This window comes from Amblyraja radiata, chromosome 9, assembly GCF_010909765.2.
Source record: "Amblyraja radiata isolate CabotCenter1 chromosome 9, sAmbRad1.1.pri, whole genome shotgun sequence".
NCBI lineage: Eukaryota > Metazoa > Chordata > Chondrichthyes > Rajiformes > Rajidae > Amblyraja > Amblyraja radiata.
In genome coordinates, this window is record NC_045964.1 from 44384380 (window position 1) to 44409788 (window position 25409).

Genomic DNA, 25409 nt, shown 5'->3' on the forward strand with positions numbered 1-25409 from the left:
ATGTGTTCGGCACGGACTAGAGGGGTCGAGATGGCCTGTTTCCGTGCTGTAATTGTTATATGTTATATGTTATATGAGACTACAGCCCTAAGATTTTTGCCTCCATCACAGTGAGGAGGTGCTTGGTGGACTCACTGTGGTGGATGTTAATTTGTGTTTACTGTTGTTTATTATTGTATTATTGTATGTATAACTGCAGGCACGAAATTTCGTTCAGACCGAAAGGTCTGAATGACAATAAAGGAAATTCAATTCAATCCATAAGACCAATGCCCAAGAGGAGCAGTGACACACATGAACAATTCCTGGCTGCTGGCTCTGATGTCCATTGTGTTGAAGTAATTGAGAGGTTGGTTAAAACGAAAATCAATTAATGCTTCAGTGATGACCTGGACCCACTTCAATTTGCTACTGACATAACAGATCACCAGGAGATGTGATCTCACTGACTTACCACTCTGTGCTGGAGCACGTGAACCGCAGGTCGTGCGTCAGACAGTTGCTCATTGACTTTTGCTTGGCATTCAACACCAGCAACCCCGCTAAACTCCCCATTAAACTCAGGGATTGTGTCTCTGCTTCTCCCTACACAACTGAACCTCTGCTTCCTGATCGGCAGACCTCAATCAATACAGATTGGCAACCACATCATCTCCTCGCTAACCATCAGGGGCACCCCAGGCCTGTGGGCTCAATCCCCTGCTCTACTATCTGTACACATTGCGGTGCAGCCAGATAAAGCCCTCCGTACATTTGCAGACAATACCACTGTTGTTGGACAAATAACGGGTAATGATGAGTCAGGTCACTGGACTGAGATCGATAATCTGATTAAACGGTGCCACAATCATAATCTTACTCCCAACATCAGCAAGACCAAGGAGCTGATTGTTGACCTCAGGAAGGGAAAACCAAGGGACCATGAACCAGTCTTCATCAACAGGTCGGCAGGAGAGAGAGTTAACTGCTTCACTGTCCTGAACATGCACTCCTCTGAAGATCTGTCCTAGGCCCAGCACATTGATGTAATCGCAAGCTCACCGACGCCTCTACCTCCTCAGAAGTTTGAGAAGATTTGGCATGTTGTCGAATACTATCAATCCTCCACTGGCGTACTGACTGGGTTCCTCACAGCCTGGTTAAGAAATTTGAATGCTCAATAATGAAGGAATCTGAAGTGGCTACCTCATGAAGGCAGCTAATATTGAAAGGCCCACGCCACTCTGGCCACATTCTTCTCGCTGCTATCTTCAGGAAGGTGGTTCAGCAGCCTGTGAACCATGACCCCCAGGTTCAATAACGCTTCTTCCCAACAACTATCAGGTTCTTGAACCACTACCCAACCATGGCACACTACCTCAACTTTGCTGAACCAATAGACTTTGCACTACTCTGGTTGTTTAACTGATTTTTACACTATCTTGGTCTAGTATACTTATGTTAACTGATAATTTATGATACAGGTAGTTCTGCTATAATGTATGTTTCCACAACCCGAATCAGATATAATGCGATCAGTGAATTAGGGAACACTATTTGTTTTATGCAGGCCTAATTGGTTATAGCACAACTTTGATTGGGAACGAGAGTACCACTGAAGAAGGGACCTGACCCGAAATGTCTTCTATCCATGTTCTCCAGAACGCTGCCTGACCTGATGAGTTACTCCAGCACTTTGGGCCTTCTAGAGAATCACTTAAGTTACTTCAGAAATTGGTAAGAAGAAAAAAAAGCTATCTTGAGAAAATAAAGTTTCCATGTATCCTCCCTCCAGAGAAGACATCATAATCTCTTAAGAATACATCTGCTACTTTCACTGCGGTGGCCATTTAAAATGCAAATGATTGCTTCTATTAACACTTATGCAGTGATACTCTGTTAAACATTGTACCTTTAGTATTTTTAGTTTGCAGTAACAGAAATAAACTTAGAGCTATTAAAAAGATCTTTAGTTTTGAAAATCCTGTATGGAAAAATATTTGTTACTGCGAGTCCAAAACTCAAGCCCCCAAATCTCTTCCACCTTGACTCAATTGTTTTTATAATGCGATTTTCCATATCTAATGGTTTCTTAGAAGCACAACCTCCACATTGGAGAAAAACTACCTGTATATTTATTATTGTTGTGTTGCATCTAATATATCGGTAAAGCTGCAGCAAGTAAGAATTTCTTTGTTCTAGTTTTGCACATGACAAAAACACTCCATTTGAATTATACCAAAAAAAATATTGGCATCTCTTTAAATGTTTCAGTTTTCATTATATTTCAATTCTACTTTGAAGAAAACAGATGAATATCAAACCAGTGTTGATTGAACTGTTTATTTTCTATAAACCATTCTTTTATTTTTAAACTCGCAGCTTGAGTATGTAGCCAATGCATCACAGATCAGTTGTATTTTTAGCCCACTTAACAGAAACAAAAAGTTTGTACCATTTTGTCAGCAATAAATGACAATTCAATATTTACTGCAAGATGTTACAATTCAACCCTCAAGAGGAGCATCTATAAAAAACAATTGGCATTCTGCTGTTTACATTAACATTTTATCTGGCCAAACCATAAAAAATACAGTAGTGCTACTGAATGAAGTTTCAGTCTCCGAGTTGAGAAACAAGTATCCCTTTTATCGAGTGTCAATTTTATAAAATTCTTCAGACTTTTTGATAAGCCAGTGACAAAATATTGGAGTGCAGTTGAGGCTGAAAATTAGAAGTAGCTCACCCTGAACTTACTTAGTTTAAACCAAAAAGCAAATGTGCTGCTAGATTTATTTTAGTCCCTCTTTAGCCCAAATTATATTATTTGATGGTAATTAATGTAGCCATTTAGCAAAAAAAAAAATGTAGACAACTTATTTGCATTTAGGAATGTACAGATTGGATATTGCATATTATAAAACTAAAAACTCTCAAGCTGCCTACAATATTCTCAAATCAGTAGTTTAATTCAATATTTAAAAAAACACAAAAGTAAAGGCCTATTCAGTGTCTGACCATTAAGAAAGGGTGAAAAAAACATAAATAAGGCTTTAATTTGGCAAATTGTGGTGCAAACCATTGCACCATCTTCAAAAAGAATCTCCTTCCTCCTGGGCTCCAATTGCCTAAAAAGTAAATGCAGAAAACAATTTTTACAGTTACTGGGTGCATGATACCGCAAAACTCAATTCTACTTTCTTGAGGTAGAATGATAAACATCTTATTTCATTACTTCGGAGGGCAGAAAAGCACTGTACATGTGAAGAACACAATCATATTTAAAATTTCCAATGAAAATGTGTAAATTCCAAAGAAGGTAAAGTTTGTATCTCCACCCCCACGAGTGAACCCTTCAGTTCATTGGAAAGACGTGTCACTTAATTCCCAGAGCTCAGTTTGAATAACATGAACCCCATTGGATTTTGTAACTAGATCAAGATTTCCCTGGGTCAAGCATAGATTACAGAGTACACTAGAGAGGGTTAGCAATGAACCATTGCCAGACATGCAAGCTGTAACTCTAAAGTGGCCTCCTTTCCCTCTTAATCTGCTGCGTTCTCTCGTGTATTTGAGCATATACCATATAAACAACAAATGCCATAATTTCACAGGCAGGTCAATTTCACATGCGAACCAAAATAGCTAAATCTGCTTCCTTTTTAAACGCTGAACAGTCTAAATCAGTGTGAAATTTTGATACAATGGGGTCAAGTTATAACTATGCAAAATGAAATTTCTGAAGCCTTTGATAAGAAGCCTTTGGTTTGAGGCAAAAAACAAGACATGTGGAAGTGTCAAGTCAATTCTAATAGAATAGTTTATCAGTTTGATTAAATAAAAGAACATTTCAGCAGAAGCTATACAGGAAAGCAGTTAAACAACTTAGGGAGATATCAAGACAGTGGATGTCATGGGCTGTGTCTCAGTATAATGCGAACAATGCAGCCTTTTCTGAGTGATGTTATTGAGGGATAGTAACTGATGAAAAAATAGAAGGGAAGGGTTAAAGATATAAATGGCAGAACAGAAAAGATTTGCATCTCTGCAGCACCTTTCAACTCTTTCAGAATGTCATGAAGCTAATTATAAAGCAAGTATTTCAGAAGTAGTATCCATTGAAATGTAGAAAATCTGGTATCCAATTTGCATACAGTAAGTTCCCATAATCACTACATTGCCTTTCGCAATCTGTTCTATTCAATAAATTAAGTTTCTTCTATTCTTCAATTACAAAATTTTAATACAATTGGGGATAGAGAAAAGTGAGCCCTAGTGAGACAACACCTGGAGTATTGTGTGCAGTTTTGGTCCCCTAATTTGAGGAAGGATATTTACAGCGTAGGTTTACAAGGTTAATTCCCGGGATGGCGGGACTCATATGCTGAGAGAATGGAGCAACTGGGCTTGTACACTCTGGAGTTTAAAAGGATGAGAGGATATCTCAATGAAACACATAAGATTGTTAAGGGCTTGGACACACTAGAGGCAGGAAACATGTTCCTGATGTTGGGGGAGTCCAGAACCAGGGGCCACAGTTTAAGAATAAGGAGTAAGCCATTTAGAACGGAGATGAGGAAACACTTTTTCTCAGAGAGTGGTGAGTCTGTGGAATTCTCTGCCTCAGAGGGCGATGGAGGCAGGTTCTCTGGATGCTTTCAAGAGAGAGCTAAATAGGGCTCTTAAAAATAGCGGAGTCAGGGGATATGGGGAGAAGGCAGAAACGGGGTACTGATTAGGGATGATCAGCCATGATCACATTGGATGGCGGCGCTGGCTCGAAGGGCCAAATGACCTACTCCTGCACCTATTATCTATTGTCACTCACCCGTTCCCCAACGCAATATTCCACCACTCAGCCATAGCCCCCAACTGTGCACGCCGGCTCATTTCCCCTTATTCACCCTCCCTCATTATAAACTTTTTAAAAAATGCAATAGCACTTGCGAAAGGACCTCAGTGTACTGGGATAGCAACATTGTAGCAGGCAGGGCTACAATCCTATTATGACGTCAGAGCTGGTAACTGCCAGTGCAGATTGGAAAAAATCTTTCTCAAAGTGGGGTTTTGTAAACTTAAAAATGTGATAACTTGTAAAATATAACATCAATCTGAATGAAACTTGTTGAAAACACACCACAGGACAATTGTAGTAAGGTAGTGCAAAAATTGTAGCGCTATCATGTACCATTTTGGCGTAATTTCAGGATCTTACACACTTGTTCACAGACAGACATCCAAACAAACAAGATGAAGAGTTTTAGTAATATATACCAGACCAAGTGCAGACCCGTTGTGTCTGCTCCCCAACGCACCCTTTCCCTCCCCGTAGCCCCCAATTGCACTTGCCCTGCGTGTTGTAATAGCAATTCGCCCTCCCCCTCCTGTGAGATGAAAAGCTGATCACTGCTAGCAGAGCCATTGTGACGTCATCAGTTGAAACTGGTCTTTTAAATTCAAAGTATTTTGATTTTTTTTAAACTTTAATCAGTAATAAGTCGAGAAATAAAGCATAAAATGTTCAGTGAAGGTGCTATCTGCCTAGAGAGGAAAAATGTGAAAGAATATGTAAAAATCTTGTGAAAGTTGGAATTTTTAATGCTTTAATCGCAAATAACGTGCCAATTATAGGATGAAATCTTCCGTTCGGCTGATCACTGCTAGCCTAGCAATTATGACGTCATCAGTGAAAGCTGGTCGTTTAAAATTCAATGTCTTTTGATGTTTTTAAACTTCTTACTTACTTTTAAAGTAATAAGTCAAGAAATAACGCATGAAATGTTCAGATAAGGTGATCCCGGCCTCGAGGGGAAATATGTCAATCGGAATAAGTAAAAATGGTATTGTTACTGCGTAGTGTTTTTGCGAAGATGTAAAGACAACCACATATACACACGTACAAGATCAGAGTTTTAATAAGAATATGATATAGATAGATAGATGAGGCAAGGACAAGGAAGATTTCCATCCTGATTCTGTTTCCCCATGCTAGGGCTGTCTAAAACTAGAGGGCATATGTTTACAGATAGGCAAGGGGCAAAGGGGATCTGTGGGGTAATTTTTTCATACAAATAGTTAGTGTTTGGAATAAGCTGCCAGAGGAAGTGGTGGAGTCAGGAACAGTAACATTTAAAAGCAATCTGACCAGGCACTTGCATGATTCCTTGACTCTTTATTTTCCTCACTACTTCACTCAGTTTCCACATCAAAATGTAGTCAAAAAGCTCATGCACCCATCAAGTATGAACCCACAAATCAAAGTCAGATTGCAGAAGGAATTCAGTGTTTTATACCTTTTGTTCAAGCTGGAAAAAAACATTTTGAGAGTTTTCCCTTCCTTTTGAGAACTGATGCATTAAAGCTTCTAATAGCTGCTGAAGTTGAATTATATTCTGATTGAGATCCTCTGAAATCTTCTTCTTGATATCTAACTGTTCCTGAAAAATAGTAGAACTAGTGAATATTTATTCAATCATGAATTCAGAGTAAGTTTACTTTTTGGTACGATATTCGTAGCTAATCCAGATGCAATGAAACTCCAATAATCCACCATCCAATAGTTGGGAAATACTGATGATTTGGTATCTGGCTCACCCGTTAGGCCCGAATATGAACCACCAAGTCAGAGCTAGTCTGATGCGTAGCCAGACCCACAAATGTCCTTAGTACAGCCAGAACTGGTACCAGTATCCAAACATCAACATCATCCTGACCCTCAATACTGGCAAAGCTCAAGAGTTGTGGACTCAGTCCCTTGCACTACTCCTCGTACATCAATGTCTGTGACCAAGTACAGCGTTAACTCCATCTTGAAGTTTGCCGACGGCCACTGTTGGAGGCCAAATCGACAGCAACAATAAGAAGACGTACATGAAAAAGATAAGAGAACCTGGTGTCATGTTATCGGATAAAAACCTAGCTCCTATAGTCAACAAGACAAAAGAGTTCAAGAAGGAACTGCAGATACTGGAAAATCGAAGGTACACAAAAATGCTGGAGAAACTCAGCGGGTGCAACAGCATCTATGGAGCGAAGGAAATAGGTAACGTTTCGGGCCGAAACGTTACCTATTTCCTTCGCTCCATAGATGCTGCTGCACCCGCTGAGTTTCTCCAGCATTTTTGTGTACCTAAGACAAAAGAGTTGGTTGTTGACTAAAGGAATTGAGGGAGTGAACATAATCCTGCCTTGGAGCTGCTATCAAGATGGTCGGTAGCATCAAGTTCCTTGGCATCTATATCAGCAACATATCTTGGTTCCTTTCACACAGATGCTGGATCAAAAAAGCCACATCAGCATATTTACATTCCGAGAAGATTTGGCATGTTCACAAGGATTTCTCAAACTTACAAGGGTGTGCTAGAGAAAGTATTCCCATGGGATGCTTCTCAACCTGGTATGGCAAATGCTCTGCTCTTGACCATCTGAACCAGCAGAGAGTGATGAACTCAGCTCAGTCCATCACAGGCTCGTCACCTCCTTCCATCCAGTACATCTTCACAGTGCATTGCATCAGGAAGGCTGAGAGTATTGTCAAGTATCTCTACTACCCTGGCCATTCCCCTTCTCTCTTCTAGCTTTTGAGAAAACGCAGGAGCTTGAATACCTGGTTATCCACATTTAAGAAGTTTCTTCTCCATTCATACCCAATTCCTGAACAAATCACTTTTTTCACATCCCCTTCTCGGAGTTGCTGGGGATGCTTATTACTCCCAATTCTACCAAAGTGGGCTATTCTGTTATTGCACTTCAATTTATTTTGTACTACTAATTGCACTGCAATCTTGCTCAATTCTGCTGTTTTGCACTTATTGTTGTATTTATTGCTGTATATGTCAATTCTGTGTGTGTAGCCAAAGATAGACACAAAAAGCTGGAGTAACTGGAGTAACAGGCAGCATCTCTGGTGAGAAGGAATCGGTGACGTTTTGGGACGAGACCCTTCTTCAGACTGGTTAGGGATAAGGGAAACGATAGATAAACAGTGATGTGGAGAGATAAAGAACAATTAATGAAAGATATGCAAAAAAGTAACGATTATAAAGGAAACTGGCCATTGTAAACTGTAATATGTTTACATATTCTGTTGTGCTGCTGCAAGTAGGGATTTCATTGTTCTAACTGGGACGTGAGAGAATAAAACACTCTTGACTTACTCCGCTAATGTGTGGGAAAGAACTAGTGTATGGGTGATTGGTGGTCGGCGTGGACTCGGTGGGCTGAAGAGCCTGTTTCCACGCTGTATCTTTAAATTAAATTTTTAAAAAAATTTAAAAATGGCTGCCTCGCCAGTAGTCTGTCACGTCCTTTCTCTGTTTTTATTATTTTAAGTATGTTTTAAATGTGTTTCAATGTTTCTTGGTTAGTTTATGTGGGGAGAGGGGGGGAAATAGGGGGAAACATTTTTTCAGTCACTTACCTCGACGGAGATGCGACTTTCTCAGTCTCATCTCTGCCCCCCCCCCCCCCCCCCCACCCCGCTCTGCCCCTAACAACTGGATTTGTGCGGCCTTTCCTGGAGTCTGGCCTGGAGCTTCAAGTCGCAGGTGCAGCGCGGACTTTAACACCGCGGAGCTGCGATCCTTTGTTGAGGATTGCCAGAAGAGCTCCGACCGCGGGGCCTGTGGACTTTTGTCTCCGGTAAGAAGCGGCCGACTCGGGAACTCCATGCTCGGAGTGTTCAAATCCGTCTCGATGTCGGAGTTTTGATCATCCCGACGAGAGGGCCTGGTCATCGAACACGCGTGAACAAAGGAGGAAGATGACTGAACTTTATTGCCTTCCATCACAGTGAGGAATGTTGATTCCACTGTGGTGGATGTTTATATTAAATTTTATTTTATGTGTGTATTGTGTTCTTTTCACTTAGTATGGCTGTATGGTAACACAAATTTCACTGTACCTTAATTGGTTGTGACAATAAATGTGAACTTGAAAATGAGAAGCTAGTGTGACTTGGGTGGGGGAGGGATAGAGAGAAAGGGAATGTCGGGGCTACCTGAGAGAAATCAATATTCATGCACTGGGCTATAAACTGCCCTTGTGAAATATGAGATGCTGTTCCCCCAATTTGCATTTAGCCTCACTCTGAGAATGGAGGTCTGTGGAGGAATGGGAAGGAGGATTAAAGTGTCCAGCTACTGGGAGATCAGGTTGGTTCAGTCGGGCTGAGCGAAGGTGTTACACGAAACGAGCACCCAGTCTGCATTTGGTCTTGCCGATGTATAAGAGTCCACATCTTGAACAACGGATACAGTAGATGAGGTTGGAGGACGTGCAAGTGAAACTTAACCTGAAAGGACTGTTGTGGTCCCTGGACAGAGTCGAGGGAGGAGGTATAGTGACAGGTTGCAGCTTCTGCGGTTGCAGGGGTAGGTACCGGGGGAGGGGGTAGTTTGGGTGGGAAGGAATGAGCTAACCAGGGAGTTGCAGAGGGAACGGTCTCTGCGGAAGGCGGAAAGGGGTGGAGATGGGGAGATGTGGCTAGTGGTGGAATCCCATTGGAGGTGGCGGAAATTTTGGAGGATTATGTGTTGTATGTGACGGCTGATGGAGTGGAAGGTAAGGACTAGGGGGACTCTGTCTCCGTTGCGACTGGGGGAGGGGGAGCACAGGGCGGAGCTGCGGGGTACGAAGGAGACACGAGTGGCCTCATCTATTATGGGAAACGGGAACCCCCTTTGTTAAAGAATGAGGATATCCTGGATGTTCTCGTATGGAGCACCTCATCTTGGGCGCAGATGCGGCGTAGACGGAGGAATTGGGAGTAGGGGATAGAGTCTTTGCAGGAAACAAGGTGGGAAGAAGTGTAGTCGAGATAGTTGTGGGAGTCAGGAAGTTTGTAATAGACGTCAGATAATGTAATACACAGTCTGAAGAAGGGTCTCGACCCGAAACGTCACCTATTCCTTCTCTCCATAGATGCTGCCTCACCCGCTGAGTTTCTCCAACATTTTTGTCTACCTTCATGTAAGACCAAGGCCTGTTTCCTTTATCGTCGTTACTTTTTTGCATATCTTTCATTCATTGTTCTTTATCTCCCCAAACCACCGTTTATATCTCGTTTCCCATATCCCTAACCAGTCTGAAGAAGGGTCTTGACCCGAAATGTAACCCATTCCTTCTCTTCAGAGATGTTGCCTGTTCCGCTGAGTTACTCCAGCATTTTGTGTCTATCTTTGGTTTAAACCAGCATCTGCAGTTCCTTCTTATTCACTGTATGTATAGCCATACATTCAGTGAGCTTCATGTGAACGAGAAATTGCATTGCACCTTTATGTGTATGACCATGAACTGATCAGAATCGGAATCTGGGTCTTTAGCAGCCGTCAGTGATTTCCGGGAACCTGCATTTCAGTGGCAGACGATACTCTAGGACCCACTCTATTTGTTGAAAATAACTGATCAGAGCTACATGTCAACATAAAAACCAGGGGTGGAGAGCTAATTTTGCTTGTACTCAGTTATGACATTAATTGGAACACAAACAAATGGCAATAACTCATTAAGATTCATACGCACTTTTACTTCTGGAACATCACTATTTTCTACGACAATCTCGTCTTTTATAGTTCTTGCGACCTCTGCGTGAATAATGTTCAAAGATTCTTGAGCCTGTAAAATAGAAATATCGAAATTACATAACGTATGAAAATCCAAGAAAAACTACATTAGGCTTTTAGAAAATGGGGTTATTCAGATTTAGCCGGTTCTGTCATATACATCAGGCACAGTTTTAATTTGTAGCTGTACCCCAACATTGAGATCTGAAAACAAAAGTGCTCACATCAATCTTCAATTGGTCTTCTGACAGTGAAGCAATTCAAGTTCTATTCCCTAATCTTCCTCAGGGTGGATATTTCTGAATTCTTTACTGACTGACTTTTAAATATATATGTTGATGATTCCAGCATTTACTGTTCATCCCTAATTTGACAAAAGTGAGGAGACAGGGTGGATCAAATATTTTTTATCCGACCAGAACAAGACTTGCTATTGAGGGTGTGCAGCGTAGGTTCACAAGGTTAATTCCCAGGATGGCGGGACTGTCATATGCTGAGAGAATGGAGCGGCTGGGCTTGTATACTCTGGAATTTAGAAGGATGAGAGGTTATCTTATTGAAACATATAAGATTATTAAGGGTTTGAACACGCTAGAGGCAGGAAACATGTTCCCGATGTTGGGGGAATCCAGAACCAGGGGCCACAGTTTAAGAACCAGGGGTAAGGCATTTAGAACGGAGATGAAGAAACACCTTTTCACTTAGAGAGTTGTGAGTCTGTGGAATTCTCTGCCTCAGAGGGCGGTGGAGGCCGATTCTCTGGATATTTTCAAGAGAGAGCTTGATAGGGCTCTTAAAGATAGCGTAGTCAGGGGATATGGGGAGAAGGCAGGAACGGGGATGATCAGCCATGATCACATTAAGTGGCGGTGCTTGCTCGAAGGGCCGAATGGCCTATTCCTGCACCTATTGTCTAAGACAGCAATTTCTTAAGGAAATCGGAGAAACAACTAGACTTTTCTTATATCAGAAAATTTCACAGTTAATCCCACTGATTCTAACATTTTCATTTCAGATTTCATTATTGTCGCTGTCGAATTGAAACATATCACTGGATCAATGGTCCTCCCTCTGGATATTATCCAATAACAACTATTCTCCCATATTGATCATTGTTGGACAACCTTTATTCAGTTAAAATTCAATTTTCTCTTTCCTGGATTGACAAAACATTAATCCTGTTGGTTTGCCTTAATAGTTATAATGTCAGTTCCATTGGTATCCTTATACATACATTTTTATGCATCATCTTCAAAGTTCAAAGTTCAAATTTATTTGGTCACATACACCTTTAGGTGTAGTGAAATTCTTTCAATGTTTCAATATCCTGTTTGTAATGGAGATCATAACTTAAATACTTATGGGCCTGACCCACTTAGACTTTTTAGGCGACTGCAGGAGACTATGCAGTCGCCACATGTTCGCAGGTGGCTGCCGGGGAGTCGCCTTCATGGTCGTGAGGAGTTCCCGCATTCTGGGAACTAGTCGCGGCCTCATTATGGTCACCGCGATTTTTTTCAACATGTTGAAAAATTAGCGCCGACTAGAATGAAGCCGCCATGGAGAGTAGCGAGAATTCTTGTGCCGTAGGTGGGTCGCCAGGAGGTCCTAGTGGGTTGCCAGGAGGTCGAAAGTTCTCGGAGGTTCTCGTTGGTTGTCACCGGTGCTGACCGGTGAATTTCATTGGCTCATTGGGGAAAAAAAGGTAAGCAGTAGTTTTCAGAGCCAAGGATAACCGACCAGTAATGTTAAATGTTCGTCGAGTTTCACAGCCGTGTATCTCTAGCTTATTAAAAGTTGTCTCCACTCCTTCTCCCCCCCGCCCTCTTTTAAAGGACCTACAGTACACTGGGGATCATGACAGAAGCCTCCTCGTGGCGATCCCTGGAAGCGACGACGCGATGCACTCTTGTGACGCGTCGGGCGACAATTCTGTCAACATGTTGGACGACGACAGAAGACAACAACGAGCTACATCGTCTGACACACGAGCGAATGAGCCGTACACTGTGCTAGACGTCTTAATTACAGCGCCAACCTTCCTGTTCATCGCGGTGTGTGTCTGTATCACCTTGGCCTTGCACCGTGTGAATTGTTTTAGACAGCGCTCCCCCCGCTTGCCCTGTCCCCTGCCTGCACAACGGGCTGCTGAAGTAAGGTGTGTGGGGGTGTGGGGTGTGGGGTGTGTGTGTGCGTTCCACTCTGACAGTCGCCGTTCCAGTTGCCGGTTTTTCAGGCGACTTCCGGCAACTTGACAGTCGCCGGCAGTCCGCTGAAAAATCACCTAAGTGGTTCAGGCCCATTAGGAGTTGACAACAAAAGTTTAACATAGGCTCTGCATTTAAAATCTGTTCCTCCAGATATGAACTTTAGCGCCTGCTTTCTACTTTTCTCATGCTTAAATGACACTAAAGATTATACGTTTAAGTTATGGAATGCACGTATATACACCGTATATACACCAATACTGCAAATACTACACAAAACAGAAAATAATGTTGTGATAAGGTCGAACATGCTGAGTAACAAATTAATAGTAGTTGTTCTTTCTTTCATACAGTTAGTAAAGTATTCATTGTATCACATACTGTAATCTTACCTCATATAGGTTTGATACAACTTTCTGTGCCTCGTTCTGTTCAGTCTTCAGTCTTATTGATGTTTCATTTAACTGACTTTTAAGCTACACGTCAAAACAAGATAGAATTATGTTTAGTTAATTTGGTCCTATTCGCCAGTTATCACCCCCCTCTCCTAAAATCATTGTTCCTCTCACAAGGAACGTTTCTGTTAGTGCCAAGCAACTTTTAGTTACCTCGCCTTCAATCACAATGGATGACAGTGGCCACTCAACGGTTGGTTATTCAGACTGCAGGGCAAAATCACAACTAAATTTGGACTAATCCACATTTTAATACATTTATGCACTTCAAACATAACTCTGGTGGTGAATCTGTGGAATTCTTTGCCACAGAAGGTTGTGGAGGCCAAGTCAATGGATATCTTTAAAGACAGAGATAAATAGATTATTGATTAGTACGGGTGTCAAGGGTTATGGGGGGGAAGGCAGGAGAATGGGGTTAGGAGGGAGAGATGCATCGGCCATGATTGAAATGGCGGAGTAGACTTGATGGGCCGAATGGCCTAATTCCAATCCTACCACTTATGACCTTTCCAAAAAGCAAATAGTACTGGGAACCTTGGCTGATATTTTCACCATCAACTTAAAAATCTAAACAGTTGGAATACCATCCATTCTTTCCTGAAACTGATATGAACAAAATCAGCACAAATGAGCAAGATAATCGTAACAGGTCTTTCTGCAGGAAAGGAGCAAGATAATCGTAACAGGAGTCTTAAGTTCTGTATATAACTTATCAACTAGAGTTTTAACAGGCTAAGCTTTAACAAAGGCACAGATGTATTGAGCAAAAGCCTAACCAAACACATTTCTATTATTCCCATTGCCTCATTTAGCAAAGATGAAAATCTAATTCATCTGATTATCATCAAATTCTGTTTGTGCAGTTCTTAAATCCTATTTATATTTTAGAATGAACTGAAGATAGATGCAAAATACAGGAGAGAAGGAATGGGTGACGTTTCAGGTCAAAACCCTTCTTCTGACTGAACTATTCAATCTGCATGTAAAGACACTTCTTTTCAGTTCAGTATTATTAATCCTGTACAAGGATTTCAATTTATTAGGAAATATAAAAATTATCATATCCCTCCTGATCAAAACTTTAACCAATTTAGTTTAGTTTAAATTGTTATTGGATTGCATGCAGAGGGGGGAGGCAGAGGGGGGGGGAAGAGAGGAGGGGGGGGGGGGGGGGAGAGAAAGTAGAGGGGGTGAGAGCAGAGGGGGGGGGGGGGAGGGAAGAGGGGGGGGGAAGAGGGGGGGGGGGGAGAGGAGGGGGGGGGAGAGGAGGGGGGGGAGAGGAGGGGGGGGGGAGAGGAGGGGGGGGAGAGGAGGGGGGGGGAGAGGAGGGGGGGGAGAGGAGGGGGGGGGGAGAGGAGGGGGGGGGAGAGGAGGGGGGGAGAGGAGGGGGGGGAGAGGAGGGGGGGGAGAGGAGGGGGGGGAGAGGAGGGGGGGGAGAGGAGGGGGGAGAAGAGGGGGGAGAAGAGGGGGGAGAAGAGGGGGAGAAGAGGGAAGAGGGGGGAGGAGGGGGAGAGAAAGAGGGGGGAGAGAAAGAGGGGGGAGAGAAAGAGGGGGGGAGAGAAAGAGGGGGGAGAGAAAGAGGGGGGAGAGAAAGAGGGGGGAGAGAAAGAGGGGGGAGAGAAAGAGGGGGGAGAGAAAGAGGGGGGAGAGAAAGAGGGGGGAGAGAAAGAGGGGGGAGAGAAAGAGGGGGGGGGGAGGGGGAGAGGAGGGGGAGAGGAGGGGGAGAGAAAGAGGGGGGAGATGAGGAGGGGGAGAGGAGGAGGGGGGTAGTGGGGAGGGGAGAGAGAGAGGAGGGGGAGAGGGAGAATAAAGGGGGGAGTAGAGGGGAGGGGAGAGGGAGGGAGGAGGGGAGAGAGAGTAGAGGGGAGAGAGGGGGAGAGGAGGAGGGGTAGAGAGGAGGAGAGGAGAGGGGGAGGTGGGGGAGGCATTGTGGCGTCATCCAGCTTGCTTCAGCACATTAGATTTTAAAAAGATGTCAGATTGGTGAACAATTTAGGTAAAAAAAACTCGGGAAATAATGAATCAAATTTTCAGCTGAGGGTATTTTCTAAATCACGAGGTAAATCTCGACCGTAATATGTAAAATTTCACCGTTACGGTGTTGGGTTTTCGAGGAGTTGTGAATCACATATGAAAAAACACACACAAATACACCCACATCCAAGATCAGAGTTTTAATAGTCATATGATATAGATATGGAGGGAATGGAGTGATACACGTGCAAACAGATGAAATTCAGTTTATTTTTTCATCATGTTCAACACACTGTGGGTCGAAAGGGCCTGTCCCTGTGCTGGTCTGTCTGTGTTCCATAAAATACCTGAAAACTCAACAGGTCCGGCAGCATGAGGAAAGGTGCTGCCTTATCTGTTGACCTTTCCCAGCATTGTCTGTTGGTACAGGGCACATCGTGCACAATTATCCACTGCCATTAAATCGACTTAACGCCTTTTAAAAAAAGTATGAACAGTTACAATTTTCTTACCAAACTTAGTTCTTCATTCTGTTTTATTGCTTCAGCACAAGAATCATCAAGTCTTTTCTGTAATTCAGTCAATAGAACTTTGAGCTGAAATTAAGTTTAAAACCCAATTTAATCTGTTAATGGGACGGCTGCATATATATTTAAATTAGGTTAATATACTACTGCAGTTTTAAGCCTTTTTGATTGTTGTGTAATGGAATATATTTTTCAATATGCACTGTTTGAAACGTGCAAAGCCATCATCAGTTTAGTTAATTTTCTGCAGTTTCAACAATCCTAAAAAAGTGAACATCAATAGAGTAGAGGAAATCATTGACATCAAGGCAGCCAATTTAAAGTAAGACTCACTTCTCTGACTTCAGTTACACAAGTGGCCCTCTCCAGTTCCACCTTCTCCAACTCAGATGCAATATGGTTGTTCTGTTTTCTTAGCTGCAAGAATTATATTGTTTTTGGTACAAATAATATGTAAAATGAAAGCAGATTTTTGAGCCACTTACTTATCTGAACAGTACAAGTCATTAGTATGAAATTACACTCATGCAGCCAAATGTGGTCTTGGTCTTACTGAATGCAGCCTTGGACTACTTTATTTGTTAAGAAGCATGTAATCACATTGGACACTGCAAAATCAGCAAACATATCTCTTCAATGGAAGGAAGATGAAGAGGAGGTTGTGCCGATAATGACTGCTTCCTGGAAAGCCTACAGTGATGACCTGGGACTCAGATGATTGACCTCTCACAACCACCACCATCCATGTTTATGTAAGGTACAACTCCAACGACTGGAGCACTGGTACTCGTTGATTTTAGTTTTACTGGGGTAGCTTGATGCTACACACAGCAAAATGCTATCTCGATACCAAAGGCAGTCACCCCCACTTCCAAAATTCAGCTATCTGGTCTACATTTGGACCGAGGCTGCGATGAGCCCTGAAGCCAAGTAGTCCTGCTGAAATTCAACCTAGACAAACGTCAGTAATTAGGTTATTGGCAAGAAAATATCACTCAACAGCACTATCAATGACAGGTTTTATCACTTTGTTGATGAGAGTAGTAACTCAGACTCCGAGTAGAAACTAGGACTGGTTAATTACTGGGCAATAATTAAACTGTATTGGATTTTTCCTACTTGATTAGGACAATTTTCCACATGTCGGGTGGTAACTGTGCTGGAATAGGGGACAACTAATTCTGGAGATTGAATCTCATGTTTGTCTTATCTCCCCATCCATTAAATCAAAAAGGGGGTGAACCTCAACAATAAATTTCCATCCCACTCACAATACCCTTTGGAATTCTTGTGGACCCACAGATCTAAGTCGTCTGTGTCACTGCAGATTGCATCAGCACACAAGGCCTTCCAACTTTATGAGGATGATTGCAATTACATAACAATGCCAAGTTGGCTCATGGATGGTGACATCTTGGACTTAATTTAATACCTCAGTCAAGCTATACATTCCAAAATCTGCCTGGTGTAAACTATTGCAGTAAACACGTGGCCATCACTAAATCAGTTTGCCATTCTCCTTTTTTCTGGAAACATCTCTTAAGCCAGTTAACGTTCTTCCCCATCTCTAAGCCTACACTCCTAAAAAAATTCTCAAACCCAATCCAAATGAATTTATTACAAATATGCTACTTCCATTCCTTCCTTATCCTTTGTAATGACCAACTCTTGATTTTAATCTGTTGAAATACAACATAACATTTGTCTCTCAAAGCTGTGATTCAACAATGCCCTTCCCTCTACCTCTGACATCAGTACCTTACCAACGTTCTCCTCCAATCCTCTTGCAACCACACTGTCAGCCTGTCCCTAGAGTGATTTCTCAAAATGATTTACAAACGCAAGTCTGCAATTTACAAAAGTACATGAAGCTACTTCAGGTTCCTGAATGGACAATAACGATTCACCTACACTTTCAGTTTCTGTGTTTTCATGCTTCGCTGTTTCCAATTCCTGTTCCAATGTGTGGACTGATGATTGCATCTGAAATATAATATATGAAACATTAAAAATTTGAGGCAAAGTTGTCCGATTTATTACGTGTCTGAAGATTAAAACTTATTAGCGTAGCTGAGATACAATTTTCATATTTTTGTCAGATTTAGATGGATATTTGTACTGAATTAAATTCTATTTATGCTAAATGTTAGGTGACAAAATGTTGTGTAGCAAGTCAATTTGGTTGAATGCACACCCTATTTCAGGATCTCCTTACATCCTTAGCCACAATGCAGATACCACCATCAACAGAAAGAGTTCTAGTATTGAAAATGTAGCAACAAAAGGCTGAGTACTATGACAATAACAAGTTTAAGTAGATGGTGGTCATCTACAGCTTACGCACATGCAGGCAGAGGAAAAAAGAGATAAGATCACAAAAACAGGTCCTTTGGCCCACCACATCCATGCCCCATCAAATCCCTTGTTCGTGCTAATACCATTTGAAATGGGTGGCCCCAAGGAAGAAAAACAAGAAGTAGGTTGTCCAGATGTTCTTGCTGCATCATGCAGTAGAGGCGTTGGTGTGCTTTCTTGTTCATTGCTTCAATAAGGACAAATTGCTAGTGATATTTACTGCTAAGAACTTAAAGCTTTTAACCATCTCTACTTCGGTGTCATCAATGTATGTGTACCCACTTTGCTTCCTCATGTCGATTACAAACTGCTTTATCTTGCTGACATTGAGGGAAAGGTTGTTGTCTTGGCACCTTCCTGTACTCAGCCTCATCATTATTTGATATCCAGCCCACTACGGTGGTGTCATCTGCGAATTTGAAATTGAGTTGGATTGGTATTTGACTGCACAGTCATGGGTGTTTAAGGAGTAAAGAAAAGGGCTGAGTTGCGGGGCACCAGTGTTGAAGATTATTGTAGAGGATGATTTGTCACCTATCCTCACTGACTGTGGTCTGTAGGTCAAGAAGTCGAGGATCCAGTTGCAGAGGTAAGTGCTGACTCCAAGTTCCACGAGTTTGGAGATGAGCTTGGATGGGATAATGGTATTATTGAAAACAGAGCTGTAGTCTATGAATAGGAGTCTAATGTACGTGTCTCTATTTATCATGTTCCATGTCATCCTAATCATGTTAACTACTACCTAGATGAAATTTTCAAGTGATGTAATACAAAATACTGTGATGCAGGAACAGGAAAAGGAGAACACATAGGGAAGACCCTTCAATTGCTGCTTTAACCAGAGCATATACATGGTGTTGTGCACTATGTTTTATTTTCTAGATTCTGGAGTCTTTCCCGATTATCTTCAATATGATTAGATGAAAATTAATCTAACTGCAAGTAAAGCTACATTGATCACTGAATGAGCCTCTGGTATTGGTTTGATTTGCTTGCATTTTCTTTTTCTGATGATACGTTTCCTCTTAAGCCTTCTTTTTGCCTCCACTTCCATAAAAAGACAAAGTAGAATATTTGAATATTGGTAAAAGAAATCTGATGTTCAGTTTGGGAAATAACATTACTTGGCAAGAGATTCTAATATCAAAATCAAAAATACCAGTAAAATATTATTAAGACCACTCTTTGGTGAAGCGAGGGGAAATTAAGAGGGAATATCAGCGTTTCGCATTCTTTGGCACAGTGTTTTCCTTGATCCATGATGTGTAAATACTGACTTACTCTTAACATTACATTGCACACCGAATCAAAAGAGAAGCAGGCCAATTGCCAAATAAAATGAATTGGTCTTTGCAAACTTGTATTCCTGAAGTCAGTGCAAGTTATTGTTCAAGTTGGATACCTGCATTAATGTCTTCTGTGATTCTTCCAGTTTCATCTTCCATTTGCCTTCCTCCTCTTCAACACTGCTTTGCAACCTCTGCAAAATTCCTTCCTGCAGGAAATGTTGTTGAAATACTTTAATTCTTTGAGAAGAATAAACAGTTTGAACACCAGACTCCAGTGGAAACAAACAGTAAAACTTACTGTTTCTGCAAGAACTGTCTTGTACTTTTCACATTCCAACTGTAACATTGCCTGCATCTCTTCAGCTTCCTTTTCTTTTTGTTCCAGGACCTACATTTTAAAAGGTGACCAATAAATAACACAACTTGCACTTTAAGCATACTTACACACCAAAGTAAATCCACCAAATCAGATGCCAAGCCAAAACGGTGGAGGAAGAGAGAGAAAGAGATTCAAAAACACACATTTTAAAAAGCGTTACAAAAATGGAGGCGATAAGTATTTAGAGTGAATAGATAAAATGAAAAGAAAAACATCAGAAATGTGAAGTCTGGACATTAGTGTCATACAGTATGGAAATAGGCCTTTCAGCTCAACTCGTCCAAGAACTGACCAAGAAGCCCCCTATAAATTAGTCCAATTTTCCTGTGTTTGGCTCGCATCCCTCAAAAACTTTCCTATCCAAATGTCTTTTAACTGACCTGCCTCAACTACTTCCTCTGGAAGCTCATTCCATATACCCACCACCTTTTGAGTAGAAAAGGTTCCCCTCAGGTTCCTCTTAAATCTTTCCCCTCTCACCTCAGACTTCTGCTTTCTGGTTTTGATTTCCCTACTTCAGGGAAAGACTGCACATTCACCCTATCTATTCCCCTCATGATTTTATGCACCTCTGTAAGATCACTCCTCAGCATCCTACATTCTAAAGAATAAAGTCGTAGGCTGCCCAATCTCTCACTACAGCCCAGGCCCTTAAATCCTGGCAATATCCTCATAAATTTTCTTTGCACTCATTCCAGCTTAATAGCATCTTGCCTTTAGCATGATGACCAAAACGGAACGCAATATTCCAAGTGTGGCCTCACTAACGTCTAGTACACCTGTAACTATCTTCTGTACTCATTTCCGACTGATGAAAGTCAGCATGCCGAAAGCCTTCTGCACCATCCCATATACCTGTGATGCCATTGGACCAAAAGGCAGACAGAAATGGGATTACATAGCCGGCTGCACAAGTGGAAGATCGCCTTTGTTTGCAGATGGAATGGATATGTGACGACAGGGAAAGATGGAGAATTTACATGCGTGATAAAAGGAATCAAGAAGGAAAGTCACTGTCACGATACTCCTGCTACAACTGTCATGAAAAGTTGGCAACAAATGCAGATGAAAAATGAGGGGAAAGCAAAAGGAGGGTAAACAGTTTTTACTGATTGCAGAAAGCCCAAAGAGGCAACAAACCTCATTAAAGGTGTAGCATTTTCAATACCGGTGTAAAAAGGCAGATCATTTAATTTAATTTGTACGCATAAATTTTCTTTGCAATCCTTATTTCAACCTTTTATGTTACGGTATCATAAAGAAATGGAATGCTTCCCCCTTTTCTACTGAATGGATATTAACAATCTGTAATCGCCTAGTAAGCATTAACCTAAACTTTCTCTTTGCTCGCCTTTGAAATATGTCCAGTTCATTTTAACTTCCCCTTTAATTCATTCCAGATGGTGTAAACCTTGGGTCAAATGGTCCAAAATATACATCAATGAAACAACATTCATTAAAGTAGGGCAGATTACATAAAATGCCAACACAGATCTGCATTTCTACCACAACTGAGCCACTCACACCAGACTGATTATTCAAGGACCGCTATAGCTCAGTTACCAAACAGGCAAGCAATTTTGCAGTCTTCTAGAATTCCCATTTTTCTTCGAAAAGAAAACCAATCAACTGATACTTGTTTCGAGTCCGTTCTGTTTTTCATGCCCTTGCTGCACATAATTGTGGTCTGTTCACCTGCATGGTCCACATGACCAAAATATCCAAGATGTGAATACAATGCATGATTTTCTTCATTGCCTCCCCATTTTCTTGTCTGTCAACTTAATGGTCTTGGTTTGTAACCCTAACCTGTCATAGTTGGAGAGATACAGCATGAAAACAGACCTTTCAGCGCACTAAGTTTGTGCCAACCATCAAGGTCCTAGTTTTTATTTTAAAAATAGTACTAATCCTACCCTAAAACCCCATGTTATTCTTGCAACGTTCCCACCAACTCTCCCCACACTCATCACCACATTTGAGGACATTTGGAGTGGCCATTTTAGGATATGGGAGGAAACCCATATAGGCACAGGGAAAACATGCAAACTCGACATTGATAATACTGGAGATTAGGATTGAACCTGGGTTTCCTGGAGCTGTGAGGTAGCAGCTCTACTAACTGTGCAATGATAAACACCATGTCTGATAAACATAACACTTTTGACATAGGGTCAAATTACATTCAGAAGTGATTTGGAAACACTGATTCAACAACATTGGGTTTAGTGCAAATAAAAAGAATGGGGATCTAATTCAAGTACAATAGAGTTAATTTATTGTCAGTCCTTTTTGGTCATCTCTTAACTAATTCAATTCAGAGCAATGAAAGATGGACATTAAATGTTAGCATTACCACCGATGTCTACTCTCCTTGGGAAAGACAAAATGATAGAGCTCAGTTTATTATCTGAATGGCAGATTATTATCTGAATTGTGTTATTGGGAAAAGGGGAAGAACAACAAGATCTGGGGGCTCTTGCGCATCAGTCACTGAAAGTAAGCATGCAGGCACAGCAGGCAGTGAAGAAAGCGAATGGCATGTTGGCCTTCATAACACAAAGAGTTGAGTATAGGAGCAAAGAGGTCCTTCTGTAGTTGTATAGGGCCCTAGTGAGACCACACCTGGAGTATTGTGTGCAGTTTTGGTCTCCAAATTTGAGGAAGGACATAATTGCTATTGAGGGAGTGCAGCGTCGGTTCAAGAGGTTAATTCCTGGGATATGTTGTCATATGTTGATAGAATGGAGTGGCTGGGCTTGTATACTCCGGAATTTAGAAGGATGAGAGGGAATCTTATTGAAATATATTATTAAGGTTTTGGACATATGCTAGAGGCAGGAAACGTTCCAGAAGTTGGGGGAGTCCAGAACCAGTGGCCACAGTTTAAGAATAAGGGGTAAGCCATTTAGAACAGAAATGAGGAAACACATTTTCACACAGAAGGCTGTGAGTCTGTGGAATTCTCTGCCTCAGAAGGCAGTGGAGGCCAATTCTCTGGATGCTTTCAAGAGAGAGTTAGATAGAGCTTTTAAAGACAGCGGAGTCAGGGGATATGGGGAGAAGGCAGGAACAGGGTACTGATTGTGGATCAGCCATGATCACAGTGAATGGCGGTGCTGGCTCGAAGGGCCAAATGGCTTGCTCCTGCACCTATTGTCTAAAACATATTTAAACTACTAAGAATAATTCTATCTACTGAAAATGTGATGAAATTAAAACATCACAGTGCTCCAGTTTCAGAATATATCCTCAAATCCATAAGGACAGTCAAGAGCAAACCATGCACGTTGAATGAACTTGTTTGAGTATAAGGAAATTGTGATTTGTCTTATGGAGCGGGGTGGGATTAAGCAGACTGAACATCCTGTCAGCTGAGTTTAAGGAATGATAATGAATTGAAGATCCAGTTTAATCATTGTTGGGATTATTTTGTGTACCATCTACATTTGGTAATCTTTCTTTTTACTGGCTTCTTTCTGCTAACAGTTCAAAGAAGAGGAGGAAAAAAACCCAGAAACTAATCTTCATTAGTCTCATAAATGCTCGACATCTACAAGAGGTAGTTTTAGGTAATCACCACACAAGATGTTATTCCTTTTTATTTAATCTCAGTACTGATGAGCGCAAAGATATTTGCTTATGTTCCACAAAACAGCAGTGGAAGAGAAATTTAAAAATCTTAAAAACTTTGAGGTAATTTCACATTCCAAGAACATTTATTTTCCTTCATTTATTATTTTCTGTTTATTTTCACTTACAGACTTGTGTTTGGCAGCAAACTCTCACACCAGAGGGTATCTTATCCAAACAGTTTTAGTCACCATTAATGGCCAGAAACTTAATTTGAACAGCAAGATGGTGTGTAATGAGGTAATATAGACAAATTAATGAGCATACATTTTGCTCTAATAGATTAAACAATGCCAGAATATGGCTTTCAAACATGCAAACCTGTGTTTGCTCTTCTAGCAGGGAAGATAATATCTGCCGTGCTGCGCACTCAAATTCCTGCAGCCAATCTGCATAATCCTACAAATAAAAAGAGCAGCTACTTTTAACAAGATGGAAAAAATATCTTCAGAACAATTATAATTTTGTCTCAATTATATAAAATTGTTCTTAACAGCTGATAATAAGAAAATATAAACAATTTGGGAAAATAAAGCATAATTTCCTTACCAATTAACAATGTCCTTATGATTAAAAGACAGGTGCATTAAACAAATATCATCCCCAACTGTTTAACAACAACTTTCTAATAGTAGAAATGACAAATGGTTACCATGGTAGAAGACACCAACACCTTGGGAAAGAGTCTTTTCATAACATCTCTTGATTGCGACTGTATGGCAACTACTTGCTGATTGCTCTCCTGTTTCAAGAAATAAATAAATACATTTAGTGTTATAGCCAAACTATGTCCATGAAGTAGCGATCCAGCAAGCAAGCAAGCAATGGTATACCAATTTGTTTGGCCTAAAGGGCAGGGTGCAATTTGCCCACTTGATCCTTTATTCTCAGCAATACACTGGGGGAGGTAATTTGACAAGGCATTCTTGCAGTGAAAAAATAGGGGAGAAAAAGCACAAAAGTTCCTTCACACGCCTCAAAAGTAGCAGTTACAGAGGAATATCAAGACGTTTATCTGGAGGTTGGCTGTGTTTAGCAGTCGGGGGATTGGGATTAGGGTTGAAAGAGACAGGATCAAGAAAAAGAAAAATAAGACCAGAGGGTGACAAACAAAACTGGCAAGCAAAAAATAGCATACGACCATCTTTCATTTATAAAATTTGAAACAAGACCAACAAAATAGACATGCATATATTAAATCAAGATCTAAAGGAGCACAACAAGCAGAGTGCAGAATGGTTAGGTGCTAGTGCCTTAAATTTAAAGTTATTTGTTTTTAGACTGCAGCAGAAATTATCTACAGTTTAAAAAAAAAAATCACATTATTACAACCTTGGCTGTCTTGTTCACTTTGTCCTGCAACATTTTTTCAGTTGATGTCAATGCTTCCATTGCTTTCCAGTTTTTCTCTCGAAGTTCCTAATTATTTTTAGAAAGAACTATTTCAGTTCAGCCAAGAAATTTTGTAAATGATTAGATTTTCTTAATAAAAAAGGGGAATTAATAATTGTGAATTTAAAGTGCAAATAGTTAAAATGTTTATTAAGCACTTTGTTCCAGTTGACAAAGGGACTGAAAGGGTAAGTTGGGGATAAGCAACATCTACGATGAAAGGAAGAGCTGTTGGCAAAAAGTGAAGAAAGCAAGTTTTCACAATTTTATGTTAGTTAGATACAAAGCTATGAAGGTCTGCAGCGCAGAACTGGAAAACAAAATGTTAAACTGCAAATGCCAGTTACATGAAAGCATTTCACCCATCTTTCTTCTTCACTGATTAAGCTACACATTTCTAGTATTGCAACTTAATTGCAAGAAAAGTAGAAATTTCCACAGAAATTAAGAGTAAGTACCAAAAGACTGCAGAGGACTAGATGAAGAATGCCTTATTGTGGAATCAGCTAAATGGTTTACTGGAGGAAAATGAATTGTTAAACAGACTTATTTCATGAACAGTAAAGTTCATACAAATATTAATGGACACTCAGGAATGGCTCAAATGATTTCATATGGCAATGAGAAAACCAATTTTCTTTCCATTTGTCGATA

General features: G+C 41.0%; 1 protein-coding gene across 13 annotated transcripts in view; it reads right to left on the reverse strand.

Moving 5' to 3' along the window:
* Positions 1-2306: 2306 nt before the first annotated feature.
* Positions 2307-25409, reverse strand: part of ktn1 (kinectin 1) — a 103646-nt gene continuing 80543 nt past the window's right edge. For 10 of the 13 annotated variants that reach the window (XM_033027225.1, XM_033027228.1, XM_033027234.1 and 7 more), the window contains 12 exons: positions 24696-24782; positions 24016-24105; positions 23685-23762; positions 19650-19739; positions 19465-19557; positions 17619-17690; positions 16041-16124; positions 15693-15776; positions 13141-13224; positions 10501-10593; positions 6273-6416; positions 2307-3107 (listed from right to left, as the gene is read on the reverse strand). In XM_033027225.1, coding sequence (XP_032883116.1) covers positions 3072-3107; positions 6273-6416; positions 10501-10593; positions 13141-13224; positions 15693-15776; positions 16041-16124; positions 17619-17690; positions 19465-19557; positions 19650-19739; positions 23685-23762; positions 24016-24105; positions 24696-24782 — 1035 coding nt within the window. In that variant the 3' untranslated portion in view covers positions 2307-3071. The remainder of the gene's footprint in view (positions 3108-6272; positions 6417-10500; positions 10594-13140; positions 13225-15692; positions 15777-16040; positions 16125-17618; positions 17691-19464; positions 19558-19649; positions 19740-23684; positions 23763-24015; positions 24106-24695; positions 24783-25409) is intronic. The other 3 variants (XM_033027230.1, XM_033027232.1, XM_033027229.1) reach the window with 2 other exon arrangements.